Here is a 13,394-nt window from a genome sequence, read left to right as displayed (position 1 = left end):
TCCTCCTTCACGAGGACAAATAGCTTAAAGCCATTCATTCCTAATGGGACGTCCTTTCCGCTTCATTGTATTTACCTACCAGAGAGAGGTAAATGTTTCATCTGCTCTGGGACAGTAGTTCTGTAAAGACACCATATTCCTCGCACTGCCTCCGTTTACGCTGTGAGAAAGCTGATCAAAAGTTTCATAAAAACAGATATTAACACCAAATGATTCTGTGAATTACATTAACATTTTCTCTGCATGATATACCATACGTTTACATTTTTACAACGTTTAAGCCTGAATTCTATAATGTTTTCAGCTGAATATTTATTATATTATTTTTGGGCTTTTTTATATTCTAATGATGCGAAAACTTAAGACTGGCTGCTGGGGAGTTATGTAGGTGTTCTGAGTGGTTGCAGTGTTGTTCTGTTCACCGTTTTTGTCCCTTTTAACATTAATTTAATAAAATATTAGTTTTGAATTGTAGCTGCGGTATATTTGTTGCATGTTGAGAGGTCATTTTAATACAGTATTTTTATATTTTTTCATTAGCTTACATTGTCTAGATCACAAAAAAGTTTTTTATGAGAAATACTGTTGCAGTCAAAACCATATTTGTTTACAGTGTTAATCATTAAACCAGGTTTCCGCATTGCTTCTGTGTTCAAAGTGTTTTATAAGGTTTCAGAGGGATAAGTGTTTTCTAGCTTGTTATTTAGGTGTTCAAATTGGTTTCTAGGGTTTCATATGGTAGCTATAGAGAGGTCTAAGGATCAAGTCAAAGGAGCTTAACTTTTAATAATGAATTTTAATGTCAACATCCTGGTTTACAAAAGCAATATAGTGCATAAATCTTAGGGACAATGACAAGCAGCATATTAACAATGCAAATTTAAAATATACATAAAACATCATAAAGAGAAAGTCCAATAAATCACAAAGCACAATTTGGACTTGCCTTGCTGAAATTGGTCTGCGAACAATCTTTTGTAAACTAAAAGAATATAATCATTTAAATAATCACACTGAATGTTTTTAAGAGTCTGATTGAGGTTTGACATCATAATACATTAAAATATCTCAAATATCAATCAACTGACTGCGCATAGGCTGCATGGGACAAAACTATTTATACACTCCCAAAAAAATCCCAATCTGTTACATAAGTGTTTATTTACCAACACATTCTACGCTGAGTTACAGGCATAGCAGTACAAAAGCTGGAAAACTGCCCTGTCAGTTTCAGGTACCATCAGGCATGCCTTCATGGCAAACGTTGGCAAAGTCACCATCGTCTGGCGTCTGGCATTCTGGCATTTCCCCGATCACGGCTTTGGATATCACTCCCAGCCAGCGCAGTTTCACTTCCTCCGTGTCTGCAGTGAAGTAGTGGACAGATTTGGATTGGCGTAGACGGAAGCTGGTGGGAGGATGATCCACAGACCTTTGGACATCTTCAACCTGGTACCCCAGGAGCGGGATGGTACACTGGGCTTTGACATCCTGGGAACAAGATCCCCAGAGAGAACAGACTCATTCAAGATCAATATTAACATTTCAAAGTAGAACATATACGATACTACGGCTAGGGCATTGCTAAGGTGTTCTGAATGGTTGCTAGTGTTTCAGAGGTAGCAAGGATGTTGTTAAGTGACTCCTGAGGTGTTCTGAGTGGTTTCTAAACATTGCTAAGGTTTCTAGGGTTTATATGATAGCTAGGATGCTGTTAAGCGGTTCTTAGTGGTTTCTGCTGGCTGCCATTACGAAAAACAAGTTTATTCAAGTGTGCTATTAGTATACTTCTTTTAAACTTAAAATTGGAAAAGTATGCTTTTAGTTGACTTTATGTACTCCTCATAAATATACTTAAAATGTAATTTAAGTATACTCGACTTATACTTACAAAATTCTAAATATACTTGAGTTATACTCCTAGAATCTGTGTTTTCATTATTATACCCTAGAGGGCGCTAGTACACATCTTCTGCCAAGTGGGGCCAATTTGTATTGAAACAGTACACTTACAAGTATACTACTATAGTAGAACACTGATATTTGTATACTTTCTACATAAAGTATACTTAAAAATATACTTGAACTTTACTTAAGTATACTAAGTAAAATAAACTTGAAGCATAATACTTTTTCATAAGGGTAGGTGTTCAGAGCAGTTTCTAGTGTTTATATGAGAGCTAGGATGATGCTATGGTATTTTAAATGGTTAAGGAGCATTGCTTCTGTGTTCAGAGTGGTTTTAGGTTTCAGAGGGAAGGTTGGAGCTATAATGTTTTAAGTGGTTGTTAGGGTGTTGCTTAGGTGTTCAGTGGTTTATAGGGTTATGGATTGTAGCAAGGATGTTGTTGTTCTGAGTGGTTGCAGAGACGTTATTAAGGTGTTCAAAGTTTTCTTTAGCATTTCAGATGGTAGCAAGGATGTTGCTTAGTGTTTCATAAGTGTTTTCTGAGAGGTTACTAAAGTTTCAGAAAGTAGCCAAGATGTTGCTCTGAGTGCATTTGTTTATCGGGGTTTGGATGGTGGATATGATGTTACTAAGTAGTTGCTAGGGTTTCTGGTGGCAGCAAGGATGTTGCTAAGCAGTTTGGGGTCGTGAGTGGTCACTGTGAATGGGCTCGGTGCACAGGATGGCGCCGGTGAGCTTTGGCTACGCGAGTGTGTGCATACTTACATCCGGTCTTTTGACGCATGCATTGAAATTTAAATACGAAACTTGGCTAGATTGATAGAATTAATGTTTTCAAATTAAACAGTGGATAGTGGTATACCATAGACATGATAAAACATTCTCCCCACGTTGTTGCGTACCTCTGTGTGTGGAAATTCATCAAGATACGACGCGGAGATTGCTTTATTCTTCTGTTGATTATGCGGATCAGCGTCAGGTTAATCAGTCCACAGGGATTTTTTCTTTCAAACACAAACCACTCAAAAATGCAATACTTTACATTTTCGAAGAGCTGATTTTGTTCTGACTGTTATCTATAAGATCATACGGTTTCTGACTGTCAAACGAGACAGAGATTTCTGGTAAAGCATGTATGTTTTATTAACTTTATTTGACAACATAATTTATAACTTTAACTGTACAATTTAACTTAATGTAGTTATGGTATGTTTGCATTAATTAAAAGATTGGTGTTTGCGTTCATGTGTGTTTTTATCTACGTTTATCTGTTTTGTGAAAGATCTGCAGCATAAATCATTATCAGTCTATTAGCAACGCATGTATAGTTTTACAATATCTTTTGCATTAATTATCAGATAAAAAAAATATTATAATTATTAATGTATTGTTTTATTTTACAGCCCTTTTTTCATAAAAATATATTGATGCGAATTTGTGTAAAATATTAAAATATGTTGTGAAAATAATGATGAAACAGACTGATCTATGTGCACAACTGAGAAGTGGACATTTATGAAGATAAATCGCAGCCCACATCTCAAAAGGTAAATATTTCATTTAAAAAAAATGTAATCAGTGTAATACAAATATGTTCGAGAAATAAGTAATTTGAACATTTATATAATTGATAAGGGAAAAATACATTATGAAGCTGTGATTACACACCAGGAGTTCAACTTACATTTCGTGAACAGAACATTAGTGTATTTAATTAATTCACCGAACCCAAACATAAGCAAGTTTCAAATGCACTGGCTCAGTTAACATTTACAGTATATTAATAATTGCAGTGTAAGATCTTATTTGCATTGATAGTGAATGTGAAGTGATATTATAAATCCTGTAAACATATAGAAGGTAATATTTGGATTTCTCCGGTTCCCTGCAAAAGGCGTTTAGCACAACCGAAAGTATCCATGCACTCACTCGCAAGACTGGAAATCCAAGATGGTGGAGATATGCAACTAGCCCATTGTTAAGTGGTTGTTTAGGTGTTCAAAATAGTTTCTCAGGTTAAGTTACACAAAATATGTTTTTAAGGAGTATTTAGAAGTACTTTTCATATTGCAATCATTGAAGGCTGATGCATGTGAGCTCGACAACACTGCGTCTCTCACCTGTGGAGCTCCATACAGGTAAAGAACCAGTGCATCATGCTGTGGAACAACACACCAGAGCCTCTGACACGGTTTAGTTCGGTCTGTACTGTACTGCAGGAAGCCACACAGGAAACTGTTTCCTGAGACCTGAGCTGCTTCGATCTAGTAAAGGTCAAGAGGAGAGGAAAAACAATCAATATTATTTCAAAAATGGTTCATGCAAACAGAAGAAAAACTCAGTAAGACATACCTCAAGAATTCCTCTTTTCTTCCCGCTTACTGGTTCCTCGGTATCCAGTCTTCCGGTCAGAATGAAGTAACAGTCCTTACACACCTTGTTTAATTTGTTGCCGTCGTACCTGAGCGATGCCTTGTAGTCCGAACATTTATAACACACAACCTAAGATACATTTCAAAACATTATCTTTTGGAGTACAAAAAAAAAAGAGTTATGGCTGGTCTATAATTCTTATCTATTTAACACTGATAAAAGTCAACAGGAAGTGCTCTTTCAGATTTCCAGATAAATGTATGCATGCAAACTCACGTATCCACATGCCCTGCAATGGTGTCTCCTGCGGGTCAGAGGGTTGAAAGGCTCCTTGCATTTCATGCACATGGTCACCTCATTGTCCCGAATCCAGCGCGGTGCTCTCTTCCCCAGCTCCTCTTTCTGAAAAACACACGAGCACAGATGATTTCCCCCTGGACCCACCACAGTTGTCTTTATGCATGGCCAAATTGCTCTTTCTACTTACAGAAACCTCATCCACCACTTCTTTAGAGGCTGATTTGAACGTTTCATTCTTCTGCTGAAAGATTTCAATGGTCTTCTGGAATGCCTAGAACGACCCACATTGAAACTTTACTATGGAAGCTTGTTTCTGCCTCCAAATAATTGCAATGTTGATATAAACTCCTAATTGCACGATATATACTCATATTTGTGAGAAAAAACATTTATATATTTAATTCTGAGTTTGTCTCCTAATTCTGACTTTTTTTTTCCTTGCATAACTGCAGGATATAATTCTCGCAATTCTGAATAAAAGTTCATTTAATTCTGAGTTTATATCCCACAGTTCAGATTTTTTTTTCTCATTGTAATTATGATATAAATTGTGAGATTTCACAAGTCACAAGCTTGTTTCCGCCATGTATATAAACATGTATTTTCTCACAATTTAGACTTTTCCTCCACTCATACTGTCATTCTGAGCTTGTAACAGATACATTAATATATGGTATATAAACAGAAATATGAGATATACACTAACCTAAAGGATTATTAAGAACACCATACTAATACTGTGTTTGAACCCCTTACGCCTCCAGAACTGCCTTAATTCTATGTGGCATTGATTTAACAAGGTGCTGAAAGCATTCTTTAGAGATCTTGGCCCATATTGATAGGATAGCATCTTTCAGTTGATGGAGATTTGTGGAATGCACATCCAGGGCACGAAGCTCCCGTTCCACCACATCCCAAAGATGCTCTATTGGGTTGAGATCTGGTGACTGTGGGGGCCATTTTAGTACAGTGAACTCATTGTCATGTTCAAGAAACCAATTTGAAATGATTCGAGCTTTTTGACATGGTGCATTATCCTGCTGGAAGTAGCCATCAGAGGATGGGTACATGGTGGTCATAAAGGGATGGACATGGTCAGAAACAATGCTCAGGTGGGCCGTGGCATTTAAACGATGCCCAGTTGGCACTAAGGGTCCAAAAGTGTGCCAAGAAAACATCCCCCACACCATTACACCACCACCACCAGCCTGTACAGTGGTAACAAGGCATGATGGATCCATGTTCTCATTCGGTTTACGCCAAATTCTGACTCTACCATCTGAATGTCTCAACAGAAATCATCAGAGACTCATCAGACCAGGCAACATTTTTTCAGTCTTCAACTGTCCAATTTTGGTGAGCTCGTGCAAATTGTAGCCCTTTTTCCCATTTGTAGTGGAGATGAGTGGCACCCGGTGGGTTCTTCTGCTGTTGTAGGCCATCCGCCTCAAGGTTGTGCGTGTTGTGGTTTCACAAATGCTTTTCTGCATACCTCGGTTGTAACGTGTGGTTATTTCAGTCAAAGTTGCTCTTCTATCAGCTTGAATCAGTCGGTCCATTCTCCTCTGACCTCTAGCATCAACAAGGCATTTTCGTCCACGGGACTGCCACATACTGGATGTTTTTCCCTTTTCACACCATTCTTTGTAAACCCTAGAAATGGTTGTGAGTGAAAATCCCAGTAACTGAGCAGATTGTGAAATACTCAGCCCGTCTGGCACTAACAACCATGCCATGCTCAAAATTGCTTAAATCACCTTTCTTTCCCATTCTGACATTCAGTTTGGAGTTCAAGAGATTGTCTTGACCTGGACCACACCCCTAAATGCATTGAAGCAACTGCCATGTGATTGGTTGATTAGATAATTGCATTAATGAGAAATTGAACAGGTGTTCCTAATAATCCTTTAGGTGAGCGTAAATGTGCAAATCTGAGAAGAAGAAAAAAAGTCAGAAAATCACACATTTCTTCCAACTAATGAAAAAAAGATGATTGTGACTTTATAGCTATCAATTCAGATTTATAGCTCAAAATTCTGAGACAATTTTAAGTTCAACTTTTTTTTTCTCTCAGAATTGCGAGAAAACAAGTCTGGATGGTGAGATATAAACTCAGGAGGACTGCGAGAAACAAATGTGGAATTTTAGAACTGTGAGATAAAAAGTCTTAATTACCTTTTTTATTTTTTACTCTGTGGCGGAAACAAGCTTCCATACTTTCCTAAATCTTACATTCATATAATTTAGATTTAAAGCAGCTTTGAGCAACACAACAACACTGATACCTTGATCCAGTCCTCTTTGTCTTGCTCCGAGCTGTGAACAACGGAAAGCTACAGTCATTATGAGCTAAACCAAACGTTTTGTTCCTGATCCACATGGTTCTGCCCTCACCTGGCCTGCAGCTCCAGCGTTCGCTCTTTACCCGACACCTGGAACGTGTGAGGATAGTCGTCATTGGAGGTCTCGAGCACCTTCATGCCCTTGATGCCCACCCGCGTGCGCACAGTGAACCGCTGGCCCACCAGACTGAACTTGGGCACGCAGTACAGCAACATGTTGTTAAACTGTGAAAAGAGAAGGATGGTGTGGTTTTAACTCCCAAATGATGGCACATGCTGCAAAAAAAATGCATTTTATCATGTTTCTCAGAAATCGAGATACATTTACTTGAGATGCAAAAATGACATGAATCTTGTTTTCTGAAAAAACATCAAAATCAAACGACTTTATGCTCAGTTTTTTGCTCCAAATATAAATGTATCAAGATTTACAGAATGTTTAGATCAAAAACCAGTTAAAAATACTCAGTATGAAGCAACTAACCAGGAAAAGGTATCTCTCCATGGACGAGGTGTTCCTTGCGGCCAGCTTTAGGATTTGTCCTTCTTTAATGAGCTCGTTGGACGGGTTAACGATGTCCTCCTCACCTCCCAGCATCTCATAGATCTCCATGAGCTTCTTAAGATTCTCCTGGAAAACATATGAAGAGAATGTCTGCATATAAAACCAATGAAGACTTTATAGAGAGCAGAACACTAATGGCTTGTAGAGCCGGACTGTTGGTTGGTGTTTTAACACCGTGCTAACTTCTATGGCTATTTTCATGATGAAATGCTACAAAAGAGCAATTAAAAAACCTATAACAAGGTTTGCTTTGGATAAAAACTTTCAAATGGGCTCAGGATTTACTCTTAGAAATATATTTGAAATTTAAAAAATAGTGGCCTGAATACACAAAGTTGCAATCAAAGCACATTTGCATATGAAAATAATAAACGCAGTCAGGAAACAGGCCATCTTGCTCTGACTAATCTAGCAGGTCAAGTGAAAGTGTCTCTCACCATCTTGCGGATGGCCGTGTTGGAGTGTATGGCAGCCATTGAGATGATGTTCAGAGACTCTGGAAAGGAGAAAGAGAAGCGATATCTCAGCTGACTCATCCAGTTTTGGAACTGAAAACAGTCGGGGAGCCAAACGACACTTTCACTTAATCTCATATGTTCACATTCTTGTGCAATATAGGTTTTCTGTGCTTAAAACATAAAAAATGGTCCTTTTAAACATATAGGAGGGTATTATAAATTGTGATGAAACCATGTAACGCATGCATCTCTCACTCTCGGCCTGGCTGCGGTCGGGGTCGTCCTCCGGGAGTTTCTTCAGATAGTCTTTGAGCAGCATCTCGTAGCGAGGAACCCGCTGCACCGGTTCCAGCATGTGATGCTGCAGAGTCAGGTTCCCACACGCCTCCTGACTCTAAACAAAAAACATCATCATCATCTCAACTGGTCCAACAGAAAATACACATTAACATTCAATCGATGTGCTGTTTAGAGCAAACTGCACAATACATATTATGCACTGCCTACTGTGTCTGCTATTGAAATAGTATGTGTAATAGTATAAACATTACAAAGAGCACTTTTACCAAAAATAATGGCAAAATAATGTTTCCAGTGCATTCCTCACAGTTGAAACGGAAGGTGTGCATTGTGGGATACAGTATTCTAGGCAGTGTGCTCTAGTTATATACTGTATACTGCACATTTTGGGAAATGTTGCATGACATCTTAAATTTTTATACCGAAAATTGGTGTACTGCAAAATTGATATTCAATTTTTTTTTAATTATTATTTCACACATATAAAAAATGTAAAACATATTTTATACGCATATATATATATATATATATATATATATTTATACATATATATAAAGTTTTCATTTTGTTATTTCATATATTTTAATATATTTAACTAGAAAATCTGAACACATTATTTTTTTATATCATTTTTATGTATTTATTTGAGATATTTAACTGCACAATCAGACAAAATTATTTTATATTATTTTAATACTACTGTATAATTAAAATATAAAAAAAATATAATTTTAGATATTTAACTGAAAAAATCTAACTAAATAATATTTTGACTATTTTTATATATATTTCAGCTATTTAACTGGAAGATCTTAAATATATATATATATATATATATATATATATATATATATATATATATATATATATATATATATATATATATATATATATATATATATATATATATATATATATATATATATATATTCGATTTTCAGCTATTTAATTTTGCCTTGAAAAGAGGCAGAAGAAGAGTTCAGGCAGTTGTTAAAGGGGATATAATCTAATATATACACCTGTATGTCCTGAATGATGGCATTAAACTGTGCCGATCGCTCCATCCACTGTTTGAGCAGGTCCATGGCGCTGTCGAAGTTTTTCACGTACTCTGCATACATCCTGAGAAAGGGTGCGAGCTGTGCTAAGATGTCCCCGATGCGAGGCGTGGAGTCCCTGCAGGAGGACGGAGACGTGAGCGAGAGTGAGATCTGAGAAGAAGTGTGAAGATGGATCAGCGCTCACCACTGGCTCATGCGCTTCTCCAGATCCGGCAGGAGGAACTGGCTGTGGAAGGTGTGAATGGATCCCACATTGGAGAAGATGGCCTTCACCACCTCCACAGGAAACGTCCCCTTCCCAGTCTCCTCTGTGAGTCTAGCGCAGAACACCTGCCGAAACACAGAATACACTTCACATGTGTACACACTCCTAAAAATAAAGCTTTTCTAAAAGCGTTTTTGTCATAGAATGCCATAGAAGAACCATTTTTGGATGCCCGAAAGAACCTTTCAGTGATTGATTTTATTAATATAAAGAATATTTTAATAATCTTTTTCCAATATAAAAAACATTTTGTGCAAGAGTTGCATTTCTTATTTCATTTCATAAAAAAAAGAACACTTTATTTAAAAAAAAAAAAATACATTTTAAATTAATAGTTGAATTACTTTTACAAATTTTCATGGAGCCAAGCATGATCATATCAAAATTAATCTTATAAATAATAAAAAAATGTAATGAATAATTTAATGTAATAATTTGTAATATTTTTTAAAAAGGTTTCAAGGAAGATAAAGGTTCTTCATGGAGCCATATGTGATCATAATTAAATTTTTAAATCATAATAATACATTTTAAATTAAATTAAAACGAATAACTTAATTAAATATTTATTAATAATAAAAAATTACAAATTGTAAATGTAATAACTAATGAGCAATAATTTTATCATTTTAAAATTTATTGTTTAAATTGTTTGTTATTTGATTGATGTTAAAGGTGCTTCATGGAACCTTAGATTTTTTTACATTATATGTATATATATATATATATATATATATATATATATATATATATATATAATGTAAAAAATCTAAGGTATATATACCTTAGATTTTTAATCCTCTCTCTCTCTCTCTCTCTTTTCTCTCTCTATATATATATATATATAATAATTGTAAAATGGTACAATTCAAATTGTAAATTGTAAAAATCATTTTAAAATGAATAATTAAATAATTATATAACTTTAAAAAGGTTCCTTGGATATTAAAGTTCTTCATGGAACACACAGATGGTAATTTTTTTTATATAATAATTTAATTGATTAGATATTTGTTTTCATTTTTCAATTAATATTTTCAATTATGTCATCATTTTAAAAAGTTTCCATGGATGTTAAAAGTTCTTCATGGAGCCCATCAATGCCAATGATGAAGCTTTATTTTTCCGAGTATTTTACTGACCTGGTCCAGCAGATGCAGCCGGGTCACGTACGCCCTCTCGGTCTGCAGGAGCTCACTCGCTATCTTATAGAGCTTGAGCTCTTTGATCGGCTCCTGTTGAAAACAGCCTGTTATTTATTCCCTCTCTGTTATTGAATCTGAAAGCATGATATCTCTCTGTGGTAATGTAAGTTTGGTAATGTTTGCTGCTGGAAAGCCACTAACATTCAAACTAAAACACAGTCTGAGTCTGAGTGAAAAAAACAGGGTCATGTGGTCGGGTAGATGGGCCACCTCTGATAAAAATATCTGATTGCAGTCACACAAAGACTGATGTGCAGCTTTATTTATTCTGTAATTCAATATGATGAACAGTTTAGCTAGTATTTTCCAAAAACATGACTTTAAATCTGATGCCATGATGCTAAAGTAATAGTTGGTTTTCAGGATGCAGTTTTCAGTCAAGGGAGTTCACATCCCGAATCGCTCTGATATTTTGGTCTGTAGATACAGCTTGCATCCCTTTTTCAAGGGACTGTACAGTTCACATTACTTTTACATTTGGATCTGATTGCTTACCATTCATGTCTGTACCATAGGATGTGTGTTATTAATAAAAATTAACATCTGCAGTAATAATATAACTTAATGATTTACATTTGTTTAAATAAGTAATCGTTTAAATAAGGTATTCATAAAATCACTTTTTACAATAATTAATACAAATACAATTTATATGATTAAATAGCAATAATAATAATTTTATCATCTCACAGAACGCCTTTAATATTAAAATAATTTATGAGTTTACGTCTCACGGGTAAATGTTCAATAACTCAAAATAAATAATTTAATACTCAATAAAAACAATTATTTAAATAATGTACATTTTAATCATTTAACAACAATTTTAATAAGTTAAAAAATAATTTACTGTAATAAATTTAGCATTTAAATATTTACAGTACCTTTTGCAATGATTAAGACCAATGCAATTTGTATTATCTTAAAAATAATAATAATAATATTAGTACATTTTCACCCATTGTATTATATTGCAGCCGAAAACGGCAGATCTTAAATGTGCCATTAAATAATTATGGTTTGATATTATGAACACAAAGTATAAGTGCTAGTACTAGTGATGCTGGTGATCTCTCACTCGTTTGTCTTCATCTTTCTCCATGTTCTGCGTCTCTTCATTTAGGACGTTCTCCTGAGTCTCGTCCTCGTGGTCCTGTAGATCACTGTCCCTCCCGCTTGATTCTGAGGGAGCCGGGAGATGTCCAGACTCTGTCTCTTGCTCAGCAAACTCGGTGTGACCTTTGACCTCTTCTGACCACCAGCCCGACCAGATGTGCCAGCCGGAGTCCTGCGAGGACGTCTGAGAGTAGACTGCGTCTGAACGCTCGGGGCTCACCGGGGCTTGGATGAGGCGCTCAGCGGGAGAACAGTCTGATGAATCTTTGGTGCCGCTGGAAGAGAGAGAGAGCATTAGGTGACAAACACCGTGTCTAGAGCAGCGCTTCAACAGGAAGTGAAAGTTTCAAAGGCGGAGCAGAGGGTTACAGAGAGAACAGAGCGGGAGAATTTCCCCTCTCTGTGTGAAGTGTGAACGTTCAGTGCTAGTCAACAGACAACAAACTATGTTTCTCATTAATCATACAATTTTCACTCAGAAATTGCTAGCAGATATCACAAATAATGCATTGAATTAAACATAAGATTTTGAAATTAGAAAGACTGTAACAGAATTTTACGCCACTCTCTGGTGAACACATGTATGACAGTCAGCAGAAGCTAGAGATGAAGGTTTATAATGTTGTTTTTCTAATACATGTGCATCGATGTAACCCTCTATTCTGCTCCTCGAGCACTTTTTATGATGGATGGATGCGCTGTTTTGAGCTTGACCTCTATTCACATATAAAGCTTGGAAGAGCCCAAATATGTTTAATATAACTTTCTGAAAGAAGAAAGTCATGTACATCTGGGATGGCCTGAGGGTGAGTAAATCATGGCGTAATTTTCATTTTTGAATATTTACTTCAATATATATATATATATATAAAATAGCATCCCAGGACCCTTGACCATTTTATATATATATATATATATATATATATATATATATATATATATATATATATATATATATATATATATATATATATATATATATATATATATATATACAGTATATATGTAGAGTATTCAGACCCCCTTAAATTTTTCACTCTTTGTTATATTACAGCCATCTGCTAAAATCATGTATATATATATATATATATATATATATATATATATATATATATATATATATATATATATATATATATATATATAATTTTTTTTATTATTACCTCTATGTGATAATACTGCATTAATTTTTTATTTAAACTTAATTTTTAATTTCAATTAAATGGGAATTATTTTTATATACATTTTATTTAAAAAATTACATTAAAAAAAGTGTTTTTTCAATACTATTACACAGACGTAATCACTCAAAAAAAAAAACTGGAAGTGGAAGTGGAAACTTCCACTGGACTACTTGAGATGGACAGACGAATGAATGAATGAATGAATAAATACAAATGACTTCCCGATTGTTTATTGTGTAAAACAGTGACAAAAAAGAAGTAGCATCAGCTGTTCCCCAGTGTTTGTCTAATATTGTTTGTGTTTCTGATGCACACA

At 35.2% G+C, this 13,394-nt stretch overlaps 1 protein-coding gene across 1 annotated transcript; it reads right to left on the bottom strand.

Annotated features, from left to right (window-relative positions):
- Window positions 1-1,230: 1,230 nt before the first annotated feature.
- Window positions 1,231-11,985, bottom strand: LOC132098308 (FYVE, RhoGEF and PH domain-containing protein 4-like). Its single transcript, XM_059504450.1, has 14 exons — window positions 11,857-11,985; window positions 10,716-10,808; window positions 9,493-9,638; window positions 9,267-9,423; window positions 8,203-8,341; window positions 7,927-7,985; window positions 7,409-7,555; window positions 6,977-7,149; window positions 6,868-6,898; window positions 4,770-4,853; window positions 4,559-4,684; window positions 4,262-4,411; window positions 4,030-4,173; window positions 1,231-1,491 (listed from the first exon to the last, which is right to left on the bottom strand). The coding sequence occupies exons 1-14, from the start codon at window positions 11,878-11,880 to the stop codon at window positions 1,231-1,233; spliced, it is 1,734 nt and encodes a 577-aa protein (XP_059360433.1). The 5' UTR covers window positions 11,881-11,985.
- Window positions 11,986-13,394: the final 1,409 nt, after the last annotated feature.

Source organism: Carassius carassius, chromosome 22 (assembly GCF_963082965.1).
Source record: "Carassius carassius chromosome 22, fCarCar2.1, whole genome shotgun sequence".
NCBI classification, from domain to species: domain Eukaryota; kingdom Metazoa; phylum Chordata; class Actinopteri; order Cypriniformes; family Cyprinidae; genus Carassius; species Carassius carassius.
Note: the sequence above shows the minus strand (reverse complement) of the source record. Positions and strands in the feature narration are given on the sequence as shown.

Excerpts from the sequence above, each read along its gene's own strand:
- LOC132098308 (XM_059504450.1), bottom strand. The coding sequence starts at position 11,880 with ATGGAGAAAGATGAAGACAAACGA. Across the intron at positions 9,639-10,715 it reads GGCTGCATCTGCTGGACCAG|GTGTTCTGCGCTAGACTCAC; the intron begins GTCAGTAAAATA and ends GTGTTTCGGCAG. Across the intron at positions 4,174-4,261 it reads AGAAAAGAGGAATTCTTGAG|ATCGAAGCAGCTCAGGTCTC; the intron begins GTATGTCTTACT and ends GACCTTTACTAG.